This window comes from Olea europaea, unplaced genomic scaffold, assembly GCF_002742605.1.
Source record: "Olea europaea var. sylvestris unplaced genomic scaffold, O_europaea_v1 scaffold3572, whole genome shotgun sequence".
Lineage (NCBI taxonomy): Eukaryota > Viridiplantae > Streptophyta > Magnoliopsida > Lamiales > Oleaceae > Olea > Olea europaea.
The window spans coordinates 31,934-43,958 of record NW_019254904.1 but is presented as its reverse complement, the minus strand read 5'-3'; the positions used below and the strand labels follow the sequence as shown (position 1 = coordinate 43,958).

General features: G+C 35.6%; 1 protein-coding gene across 1 annotated transcript; it reads right to left on the bottom strand.

The window, feature by feature from the left end:
• Positions 1–2,637: 2,637 nt before the first annotated feature.
• Positions 2,638–7,038, bottom strand: LOC111386480 (probable linoleate 9S-lipoxygenase 5). The gene is made up of 10 exons (XM_023010947.1): positions 6,770–7,038; positions 6,442–6,687; positions 5,910–6,202; positions 5,298–5,538; positions 4,846–5,184; positions 4,681–4,766; positions 4,493–4,600; positions 4,068–4,375; positions 3,717–3,980; positions 2,638–3,598 (listed from the first exon to the last, which is right to left on the bottom strand). Exons 2-10 carry the CDS (start codon positions 6,653–6,655, stop codon positions 2,638–2,640), a joined length of 2,814 nt encoding a protein of 937 aa, XP_022866715.1. The 5' UTR covers positions 6,656–6,687; positions 6,770–7,038.
• Positions 7,039–12,025: the final 4,987 nt, after the last annotated feature.

Below are 12,025 nucleotides of genomic sequence, written 5' to 3'. Positions count from 1 at the left end.
ACCTTATTCTCTGAGGTTGCCATATATCCTGGGGGAATGTCTATGTAAATTTCCTCTTTAAGATCACCATGGAGAAAAGCATTTTTCACATCAAATTGGTGTAAAGGCCAATCAAGATTCGTTGCTAAAGATAGTAGAACTCTAACAGTGTTTAACTTAGCCACCGGTGAGAAAGTCTCTTGATAGTCTATACCATATGTCTGTGTATAGCCTTTCGCCACCAATCTCGCTTTGTATCGCTCAACTGATCCATCAGCTTTGTACTTGATGGAGAACACCCATTTGCATCCCACTATCTTTTGTCCTTCAGGTAACGGCATGAGAACCCATGTCTCATTTTTCAGCAATGTTTCCATCTCTTCTTTCATAGCTTGTATCCACCTAGGATTTTTCAGAGCTTCATCAACACTAGCTGGAATATGACATGAAGAGAGCTCATTTGCAAAGTTTTTGAGAGGTTCAGAAAGCCTCTCCGTAGATACATAATTAGCAATTGGATATTTTGACCTTTGATCCTTGATTTCAGGAGAATATCTGTTTGGTGGTTTGCCACGATTGTGCCTGAAAGGTAATTCATAGCCAACAGAAGTATCTATATTGTTAGGAATGAAAGGTGTGGTTGGTGTGCTTACCTCAGTTATATTCTCAGGAGATGGGTCGTTAGATACCGAAGAGTGGGGGGATGTCGGTTCAGCAGTAGGTTCCTCGATGAATGATGGTCCTATATTATCCTCAGTAGGAGATGAAGTCGGAGATGCTATTGGTTCAGTATTAGGTTCCTCGATAACTGATGGTCCTGTATTTGCTTCTGGCCAGTTAAATCTCAGCCAATTCAGCTCTTCACCACTCACCTCCCCCTGAAGAGGAGAATTGGATGTTCCAGGAGAGTACAAAATCTCAGATTCAAGAAATGTGACATCCATTGTCACATAAGTGCGCCGGGTAGTGGATCATAGCACCAATATCCTTTTTGATGTACAGCATATCCTAAGAAAAGGCAACGAATGGCACAAGGATCCAATTTCGTGCGTTGGTTCTTGTAGAGGTGAACAAAAACAACACACCCAAAGATTTTAGGTGGAAGCGTCAATATTGTGGGCAGTGAGACAAATGTCGACAAGGTATGTAGTGGAGTCTGAAAATCAAGAACCTTCGTAGGCATCCGATTGATAAGGTGGACAGCTGTGGTAACTGCATCAGCCCAATAGGTGCTAGGTACATGAGCGCTCAATAAAAGAGCACGAGTAGTTTCTAGAATGTGACGATTTTTCCGTTCAGCTATACCATTTTGTTGAGGCGTTTGAGGGCATGATGTCTCATGGATCATACCATTTTGTTGAAAATAATCTCGGAACTGATGATTCGAATATTCTCCACCATTATCTGACCTCAAAATCCGAATTTTAGCGGAGAATTGAGTTCGAACCATGTTATGAAATAATTTAAAAACATGGAAAACTTCATCTTTGGTTTTCACCAAGTAGAGCCAAGTCATTCGAGTGCAATCATCCACAAATATCACAAACCAACGGAAACCAGATGTAGAAGATTTTGGGGAAGGGCCCCACACATCAGAGTGAATTAAAGTGAGAGGAGCTACACTTTTATTTGTACTTAATGGATAAGTAGCTCGATGACTCTTAGCTAAAATACAAGCCTCACATGTAAAGTTTGAAACTGACAAGTCTGAAAATAAATCAGGTAGCAAATGTTTCAAATATGCAAATGAAGGATGGCCTAACCGACGATGCTAAAGCCAAATCTGTTGTGCTTTTAGATCACTCGGATGGTGCATGTTATGTGCTCGACCCATGCCAAAGTCGTCCATGTAGTAAAGTCCCCCCCTCTTAGTACCACGTCCAATGATCACCTTGGTGAGATATCCTGAAGAAAACAAAAAGTAGGGTAAATAAGTACCACACAATTTAAATCCATGGTAATTTGACTTATAGATAGTAATTTGTGAGAAAGAGAGGGCACAAGTAAAGTATTGGATAATGATAAGGTTGGCGACAATAAAACAGTGCCAGCCCCATTGACTGAAGAAATAACCCCATTGGCATTGGCAATACTAGTGCGTCGTGGAGGGGAACACTGAGAGAAATCATTCGCATCAAATGTCATATGATCTGTGGCTCCAGAATCAAGTATCCAAGTGTTGCGGTCACCATCTCTATAAGAACTGAAGAGAGCAATACCTGAACCTTCATCAGTTCTAGTTCCGTCAATCTTGTCGCTGATCCCTTCAGCAACAAAGTCTGTGGTCGGGGTCGGGACTGAGGATTTGGTCAAGACCTCAGTCATTTTCATGGTTAACTCTTCCAGACTGGAAGAGGTAGGTGGGTCTGTGTCTGTGTCGGCCATGGAGAATAGTTGGTCTTTCATTTCTGGGTTTACAGTCAACCAATTCAGCTGCTGTCAAATTTAAACCCCCACAGGGAATGCGTTTTAAAAGTGTATCTTGAGTCAATTCCCAACCTTTTTGTGCATAAAAGAATATATATATAGCAGTCAGCTTCCTTGTTTGATTCCAAAAAGAATTCAATCCTTCATTCAATTAGCTTCCTGCATATTCTGTTCAACCTTTGGAATCCAATTTTATTAATTGAAGAAATCAACCTGCTTTGGTTTTCTCTTCTAATCTGCCCAAACTCCAAGGGCAGCCTCAATTCTTGACTTTTTTCTTAAATCCCAGGCAGCCCCTTTATTCTCCTCCTTTCCCCAACTGCCTTGTGTATGTGTGTATATATATATTATGACAGCCGTTGGCAGCTTCTGTCTCCTCTTGATTTTCTGTGCGTATTGGAGCCGGCTAGGAGAAATTGGAAATTCAGCCGGTGCTGATACAGATTGGTCTAGTGATCGGATTCCCGTGGCTCTGATACCATGATAGTTTAGGGAATATATTTTCTGCAATTCTTCTATTTTCAATAACCATCGATTTTTCAATCTCTTGTCAGCGTTCCTCAACGCTATCCTTTGTTCAATATTCACCAGTTTGGTACTAAACCTCGTAAATGCCCGTTTTGGTGTTGTATCTGATGTCCATTCGGGAGTGTCTCTCTGTCCTAGATAAATTTCATCTGTGGAATGCCGGGATAGTACTTCTATTAGAGAAATGCCAAGAAGTGTTTGGAACTGGGCTGTAATTGTTTTCAGGAGGGCCAGTTCGGGGTCTGACTCGAGCTCGGCATACTCGGGAGTGCCCTGTTCAGGCAATAATCGACGGCTGATAGTTGGTCGATTTAGAAGGTAGCCAGCATAAGAATATTGTCCAAAATTGACTGCAGCATGAAGAGCGGAGGCCACCCAAATGATGATTGTGCATGTCTCAATGAGATCATCTCTTGTCTGCATGTTAGGCCACCACGGTTTATCTTTCAAGTCACCATGGCCTTCTTCACGAAGCTCCTTCCACCAGGATTGGAGTTCAGAATCGCCTTGAACGATGTCATCTGAGCGGTAATAGAATAAGCAATACTCTTCAACCCAATCTTTAATAGCCGACCAAATTTCAAGCCCATCGACTGCATAAGGATAATCTTCTATTAGGAGTTTGAGGCCGTTGGGTTGGCTTGGATCAGGAACTGCCACTCCTCTGCATTGGATCAGAAGTTAATATCCAGAAATATCAACATAAATGTGTCCTCTATAATGACTTAAGCTTTTAGATGGGATAGTTCAACAATAAACTGATTTTAAAGCATTTGGCTGACCTTTTGAGAAGATCTGCAGGGAGTGCCTGCTCAGTGAAGTTCCAGTTCTTATAGATGACAGAAGTCATTTCCATCGAATATTTTCTTGGGTAGACTGTGCTCTCGAGTATCCCACGTGCACTTATGAGGATCTGTCGAGCCAAAGCATTTATGTACATCGTATCACGGAAATGAGGGTGCAGAAGCTTGTATATTGGATGAAGCACGCTCAATTGTCTGTTCGTTGCAATTATAAATGGCTCTATCACTGCATGGGTGTTCAACCTGCAGTCGGAAATGAGGTAGTTATTAACATATGAGCAGAACTTCTACCATTACCATTAATTCGACTTCTTTCTTTTGTAAGTGTACCAATGGCTAATCAGATGATGATATCCCGAATCATTTACAGCAGCATAAGCTTTAGCCAGCTGCCAAATTGAACCTTCGATTCCATGCTCAGCGGGAGTAATTACTCGACTAATGGCACTATTTTCTTTATTCTGGAAATTCGGTAAGCTCAATTCAATTGCCAGCGGCTTCAATGTCCCATCATCTTGTAGTAAAAGGAGAGTTCGACTAGCATATGTCCTTGTGTTTGTGTCCTTGTTTATCCGTTCTAGGTATGGAATAAGTGCATCATGGTGATCCAGTATGAACAGCTTATTCTGCTCAATTGCCTATGCTTGCATATAACAAGTAAAGAGGTCAATAACTTGCCGTAATTCTTAATTTAATGTGAACATGTCATGATTTTGAAGAAAACCGTAATTCTGAGAGAGAATATAGATAGGTACCTCAGATATTGTAAGCCCATTCATGTTCGTCTCGATGTGCTCCCTTGTGAATGAACTGTTTTGGTTGCCATATTTTTCAGGGTCTAGCTTACTAGTTGGGGGAAACTCCTGTTACAAAATAATGAACATTTTGCATCAGAAAACTTAAATATTTGATAGATAAATCGGGAAAACTAAAGTTTTTTCACCTCTAGGCGTCGAATAACAACAGGATTCAATCCGGCTAGCATTTCTCGTCCAAACTCTATGTCTGTTCTCCATGCAGTCTTATCCTCTGGAAATTATTACATTTAACTTAATAATGCATCGATCATCTAATTATAAAATATGTAATCTATGGAAAAACATGTTACCTTTGATAACATCAGGCACCGGGAATTTTAGGAATCTCTCACCATCTGAACGAAGAAGTTCTCTGAAAAACTCCCACGGGACGCATTTTCTAAGTTCAGTAAGATTGTGGCCGTCAGGTAGCTTAACCCCACCTTCATACAGGTTAAGTACATCTTGGAATGTATCGAACTCGTCCAATGTTTTGTCAAATATGGATTTTATCTCTGGAACCAATACCTGACCTACAGATTTAATAGCATAAGCTAAGAAATCTGAGAACTTCACTTGGTTGAACTTCTCATCTCGTGGAACATAAATGTTCAAACTTAGGAGAGGCAATCGGCTTTCTGACTTACTATCTGTAAATTCAATAGCAGAAATAGGTTAAGTAGAAATAGTTTTTCCAGTGAAATGCCTAATATGATACCTCAATTTTTATTGATTTAGAATATAGAAGATTGTTTTTCTTGACCATCTTTATTTGGTGGACGACCAGTTCTTCCTCTACGTGGGTACGGGTAGTCCTCTGATCCACCAAGCACAGGGCGTGCATGGTCTGATCCCTTTTCAGGACTTCCCAGGTCATTGTAGAGTGCATAGTCATATACTCTGTCCCATTCTTTAAGCATGCCCGACCGGTCACCACGAAGATTGATGAGCTCTTCTTCCCTATACAGGCGCAGTGGTTCTGGTGTATCACATGGCAGGTATGTCTGATGATACAATAATAAGATTATCAGAGCCTTTGATATTTGTCTAGTTAATCTCACATCGAACAGTAGATTGATTTTCTAATTAATTAATTGAGGGTTAACTTAATTACTCTGTTATAAGTTGCAATAATGGAACAACATCATAATCAGCAAGAAGCTCGACATTATAGAATAAACAGTCGGATAAGATTATGACACAGGAGATCCAAATCTGATAAATTTACTTTCAATTATCGAGACTTTGGGGGTGCTCTCAAGATACTGGACAAGTGCTTTTTGCTGTCATAATCCATGAAGTTTTAGCATTTGAATTTTCTTTAACTTCTTTTCTATTGAAGTTTTGTTAATTTTTCAGCCAATACTAGACGTACCTTGTTTGCGAAGAAGACACGATCGTACTTGTAACGACGAGCAGGATAAACCCAAGAATTGCAGACAAAATGAAGCTGGCCTTGTCCAGGAACATCTTCTAAGGTGACTGTCTTGATGTAAATCTGACTATGGTGACGATTTCTGATAATAAAAGCACCAGGAACTCCTATAGACTCATGCCAGTGGAATGTAACGTCAAATGTGACCTCATCCTCGGCCGTCAGTGATCTAAGATTCGGGATCCAATTTTCCAAGAATGCTGGTTTTCCCAGTTTCCCTTTTGATCCATTTGCTGTATTATGGAACCCATAAATTTGATAAGGCAAAAGATTAAGTGCTGTAGTCATATTCAATAGTTCATACTTCATATGAATGTTCTTAATTTATGATCACTTTCTGTGCGTTATTTTAGAATAGTTTCTTAGCAAGTTTATCACAAAAAGTCTCCAAGATTAACATTCCTTTATTATTCATCAGGAAAACTTGAAGAAAATTCCCGGGACGGAAGGGGGAAATAAGAAGAGGAGTTACCAGAGTCACCATGAACAGCACTGATGAGCTGCAGTGAAACACCTTTGTGAAAGAGCGTGTAAATTCGATCAAGAAACGAAGCCCAGAAATCAGTTGAGTCCATAAAACTCTTTTTCATCAATACTACTCTGCCTTTGATCTTCTTTCCATTATCGATATTTTTGGGCTCGTCTGGATTCTTTCCACACACCGTTTCTAGTAATTCCCCAATCATCTTAGTTCACGAACACTCTGGAGAAATCCCCACTGGAACAAGAAAATTACGTAAGAACGAATGTTCAAGTACGTAAAAATAAAAAAAGAAATGGAATAACATGATATACTTCACCTGGTCCTATCTGTAATGCTATCTTGATTCTTGACTTAGTTTACACTCACAATTCTACTCATAAGCAGAATTTAGTTGTTAGATCAAATTGATGTCTGCCTTATATTGAGGAATGAATTGTGTTTCACAAGGAAATTTCAAGTTGACTGATCTTAATGGAGGAAAAAGTTGGTGGAAGGAATTGATTCCACCCGAGTGCTCCAAGCCTCCAATCTAGTTCGGTAAATGGGGAGTTTTGGATTGCGTAGGTATTTGCATTAAGTTCTGTGCCCACTGACATGTTTCTCCTCGTAAATTGAAGTAAATACATATCTATTTTTTTTTTTTTGATAACCCAGGTGTCCCAGCTTAGCCGGACTAAATCCTGGACCTCTAGCCCCCGGCCCCTCAGTGACTAGTGGAGGTAAATCGCAGGTTGTACCCTTGTTGGTTCCCAGGTTTCCACATGGCTTTTACTCCTTCCCCAAAGGGACCCTCCTCCATGGTTATTACATCACCAAGCTGCTCCAACCCTTCCTCTGGTTATTACATCACTTGGCTGCTCCAACCAGGAATCGAACTCCCCACACTTGGTTCCAGAGCCCCCCAATGTGATTGTTCCGCCAATCTACCTAGTTTGGCATGTTGTGTATGTGTTTCTTTTTACTTCTTTTAAGAAAAATGAAAATTGAGACGATGTTTGACGAATTTTGCCTCATATACAGGGCACTCGCATGCTCTTGCATTGGGTTGAGGGTGGGTGATTATTAAAAAAAAAAAAAAAAAAAAAATCTCTCACCCCCCCATGGATTGTGAATATTTTGTACAAGTTCACTAGACCTGTACAATAAGCAGAACTCATGTTTAACTCATGGAATTGATCTCCTATCCATTATTGATGTGGCAACATGTAATATAGTCACATCGATGGGTGGACAGTATAATTCCTACCCACGGTGGGCAAAAGATTAATTATGGTTTGACTTATATTATAAATAATTAAATTACTTTTCATCCACATATTTCGAGAAACTTTCAAGTATTTTTCACTTATTTATAACTCATTTATATCTATTTATAAACAAAATTACTTCTTAGCACTTTCCAAACATGATTTAAGATAACTTATTTCCTGTCATCAAGATTATTGGACATCGTGATGTAGTGAGAAGTGTGAAACGATCAAATAATGCGATTGAATCCGTTATCGCCTAAAAATGTCGAGAGTCGACAATAAAAATAATTTATTTACAGAGAATGCTGATTACCGAATCAAAAGAACTAAAAGTCTTCTAATTTTCTTTAGCAATGACTATAATCTTCGAAAAGTTGTGGAAAAGTATGAACATGAGAAAAATAAAGATGTGACGTATGTTTTGTCACACTAAACAAATAAATACACGGTTATGCATTAATAAGTAGTGGGACCACTTATAATGGATAAAAATTGACATAAAAATGATATAAAAATGTTAAATATATCGATATAATACAAATATGAAATTAATATCTGTCACAAAAAAAAAAAAAATACATGATACTGACTCATACATGGATATAATACAAATTGGAACTAAAATGTTTGATAATTACTAATTAATCCACCAACTCATGTGATTATAACACAAAATAATAAATAATAAAGTCATTAAATATAATAATACTGAAGAAAGATTTCAAATTTATTTTCTAGGAAAAAGTAAGTTCAAAAATAAAATAAAAATCAAGAACTCGTAATGTGGACCCTATTGAGTGGACATTGGCAGCCAGATGATAAGAATAAAAAAATGTTGTTTTACCCTTGCCAACGATTTCTCGGTTGAGTCTGTCGCCTAGTGCAGTTTACATGATTGGCGTAATTTGCAGGCTATTACATCAGACCAAGGGTTTAACCAGTGCGCACTCGAAGGGTAACGACTACAGGTTCCCTCGTCATCCAAAAAAAAAAAAAAATGCTCTTTTATTCTTAAATGTCTTTATTATAAATTATTCCGTTACCTTTTGATGGACCGTTTACTCTTAAAAGTGAGTCTTTATACGATTAATTGTACGATGTTGTCTTATTCAACATAAACACTACCTTAGGGATGCAGGTAACACGTTATATTTAATGAAAATAGAATTGCCTGAAGTCTTCTTATTATCATAGTCAATTTGGTGGGGCCAATCATGTATCTTGAATTGATGAGTATTTTATAAAAATAATATTTTACACTAATTATGATTAGATTTTTAGATAATTATAAAATAGAATTACATGAAGTCTTTGTTCATCATCTTCAATTTAACACACAGTCATGTATCTCCAATTGACCAATATTTTATGAGAAAAATATATATATGAATTAATCATGTACATGTAGAAAGAGGAGGATTAAATAAGTTATTAACATCGCGACTTTTAAGGTTTGAAATGTATGATACATTGACAACTTAAAAAATCTAACTAGAGTAAATTATCTTAACTCTAAAAAAATATCGACACATTTAACAATTGACAAATTTTGCAATATATATTTCTTTCATAATTCAGTAGTTTCTTGTCTAATATGATACAGAGTAACAAACATTACGTCCCACACACACAAAAGAAAAGTAAAGGGAGATAGAATAAAGTTCAAGTTCTAAAGTTTTGGTAGAAAAGGGTTCTCTGTTTTTATTCTTCACTTTGGTGTCACAAACTTATATGGTTTGTTTTTTTATTTAAGTAATAATTTTTTTATTAAAAAAAAAAGTGCTTTAAAAGTTGAACCAAAGTGCAACGGGTAGTGAAAATTTTTGAAGTACAAATATATTTAAAAAGCAAAATTTTGAAGTGACCCAACTCCAATAGGTTCATGATATGTTCTCTTGGTTTTTAGTCTTTCAAGTTTTTAATGCAATTGAACCAAATCGGTTCACAGTTATTTTGGCCGATTAGGTTCGATTTACCAACGTTAAAACGCTAAATATATCGGTTCACAGTAGATTTTGTTCGATGAAATTTCATCTACATATCATTTCAGGATGATCGGACAACTCAAGCCATTATCAGTTCACATCTTTGGATTGGCAAATCTGTCAACTAACTTGGGTTAGTTGTCAACTAAATAATTAAAGCTTAATGAACCTGTCCATGTTAACTGTTTGAAATAATGTCCAATGTAGGGCCACAAAGTTACTAGACTTGATTTACAACCGTTCATTTTTATTTTAAATATTTTAAAATAATTAATTTTATTTAATTTGATGGGTCTAAATCAAGCAACTTGGTGTGTTTCTATATTTTATCTATTGTTAATATTCAACTAATCTCGATAAATTTGGACTTACAAATTCTACATGGATAAAGGACGTAAAAGTATTCTCACGTTCAATTTTGTGAAGTTAGGTTTCGTTTCTTAACTTTAGCTCGTATCCAAAAATATAACGAGGGTTGCATGACAATTTAAGGAAGATAACTAAATTTTGTTTTAGAAACTAATTATGGAATATTGAAGACCAAATTATTCATTTAAAAAAAATTAATTTGTCTAACTATGGATGTAATTTTTTTTCATAGATTTGATCTATAGAATTTGATTATATAGTAGAAGAATATTTATCATGTCTTTCCTATAATTGATATTATATCTCATCTATTAATCGAAAAAAAAAAAAAAAAAAGATATGCTTCAAACGTCATTCACTGGTTAGAATAATCGTAGAATCATCCTTTGTCTTTGGATAATAAGTATAATATCCATGTTTCAATCTCGAAAATTATTCTCGACATCAACAATTAAATCTAGACATGTATAACGATTACTAGCTATGCATTTAGTATCCAAATACTAAGATGATAGTTGTTAAATCAGTGTACAAGATCACGATTCTGGTGGTCCTGTAATTAAGTATCAACTTTAATTTCTTAAAGGAAATTTATTGTATTATCCTAATCCAATGTCAAAGGCATTGTTTACCGTGGAAAATAATTATTTTTGGGCATATTCACGAAAAAGATGTCCATTAAATTATAATATTGTAATTTTAACAGCAGGATAAGAATAAAAGGCAAAACAAAAGTTGAATTGTGCCTAGCATATTATTTTATTGGTCCACTTTTGAAATTCTCAAATCAAAATTATTCTTATGGTCAGTACAATTTGGGCCATCAAAATTATTCTTATCAACCACATTTATTAACATACCATGTATGTCACATGCACTACTTAATGTAATGTACAAAAAATTCACATTTAAGAACCGAAAGGCCCATATATTGAAGCTCAAAACCTAAATGTCAATGATAATAAATTTAAGTATTCCATTATACAAAGGTTGGGACTTCCTATGCTTAGTGGAAGTCCCATATCCAAGTAATATCACCCTCAAATAGTGAATATATCGTAATTGTTATTTTTATTTGATGCATTACATTATATAACTACATTATTTAAAATAATAATAATATACAGTTGTACACACCACGATCCTTTTACAAATATTGAACCCTATTCATCAAAAATAAAATAAACGATACATCATAATTTCTTTATTATAAACATATCAACATTTTCTCTCAGTATCCTTTATGCATCTGCATAAATTGAATCTATTTATGCCAGAATTTAGGAGGAGATAAAAAGAGAAAGAGGAGAGATAAGAAGAATAGTTTTTTCTTCTTTTTACATTTTTACTGAAATAAAGAAACAAATAAATGAAAAGAGGAAAAAAAAAACAACAAAAATGAAGAAACGAGAAAAAATTATATGTTTTATGTATTAACTTTTGATTATGACTATTGAGTGGGATTGCACAAGAGGGTAAGGAATTCTTGTAGTAAAAAATAAAAAAGAATTGTGAGAAAATCAGGGAAAAAAGTGAAATCATTTCTTTCTAAGATTTAAAGCCCTTAAATCCATTAATTTCCAATACTTCACTAAAAAAATTATATTTTTTTCCTGTAAATTTCAGAGTTAGAACAGATTCAGGACTTTCTATTTATATTACTTGCGGTGTTTATTAATGAAAGATAGAAAAATAATATATAAGTGGATAATTAAGTGATTATTTAAGTCAATTTACTTGCAGCTGTTTTAATACATAAGAAAAATTTATAAAATGTATTGTAACAAATAATCGAGTAATTATATTCACACGACAATTTTTTAAATTGTTGTACTTTATAAAAATTGTAATGTGAATATAATTACTCCAAACAATAATCTTGATGGCAAAAATACATTAAATGGGGCTTAACATGAAATTAATTTCTTGAACACTTTTATCCTCACTATTTTAGTAGTTATGACAACA

Coding starts and splice junctions, on each gene's coding strand:
- LOC111386480 (XM_023010947.1), bottom strand. CDS start 6,655: ATGATTGGGGAATTACTAGAAACGGTGTGTGGAAAGAATCCAGACGAG. Junction 4,601..4,680: donor TTGTTATTCGACGCCTAGAG/GTGAAAAAACTT, acceptor ATTTTGTAACAG/GAGTTTCCCCCAACTAGTAA. Junction 3,981..4,067: donor CATCATCTGATTAGCCATTG/GTACACTTACAA, acceptor TTCCGACTGCAG/GTTGAACACCCATGCAGTGA.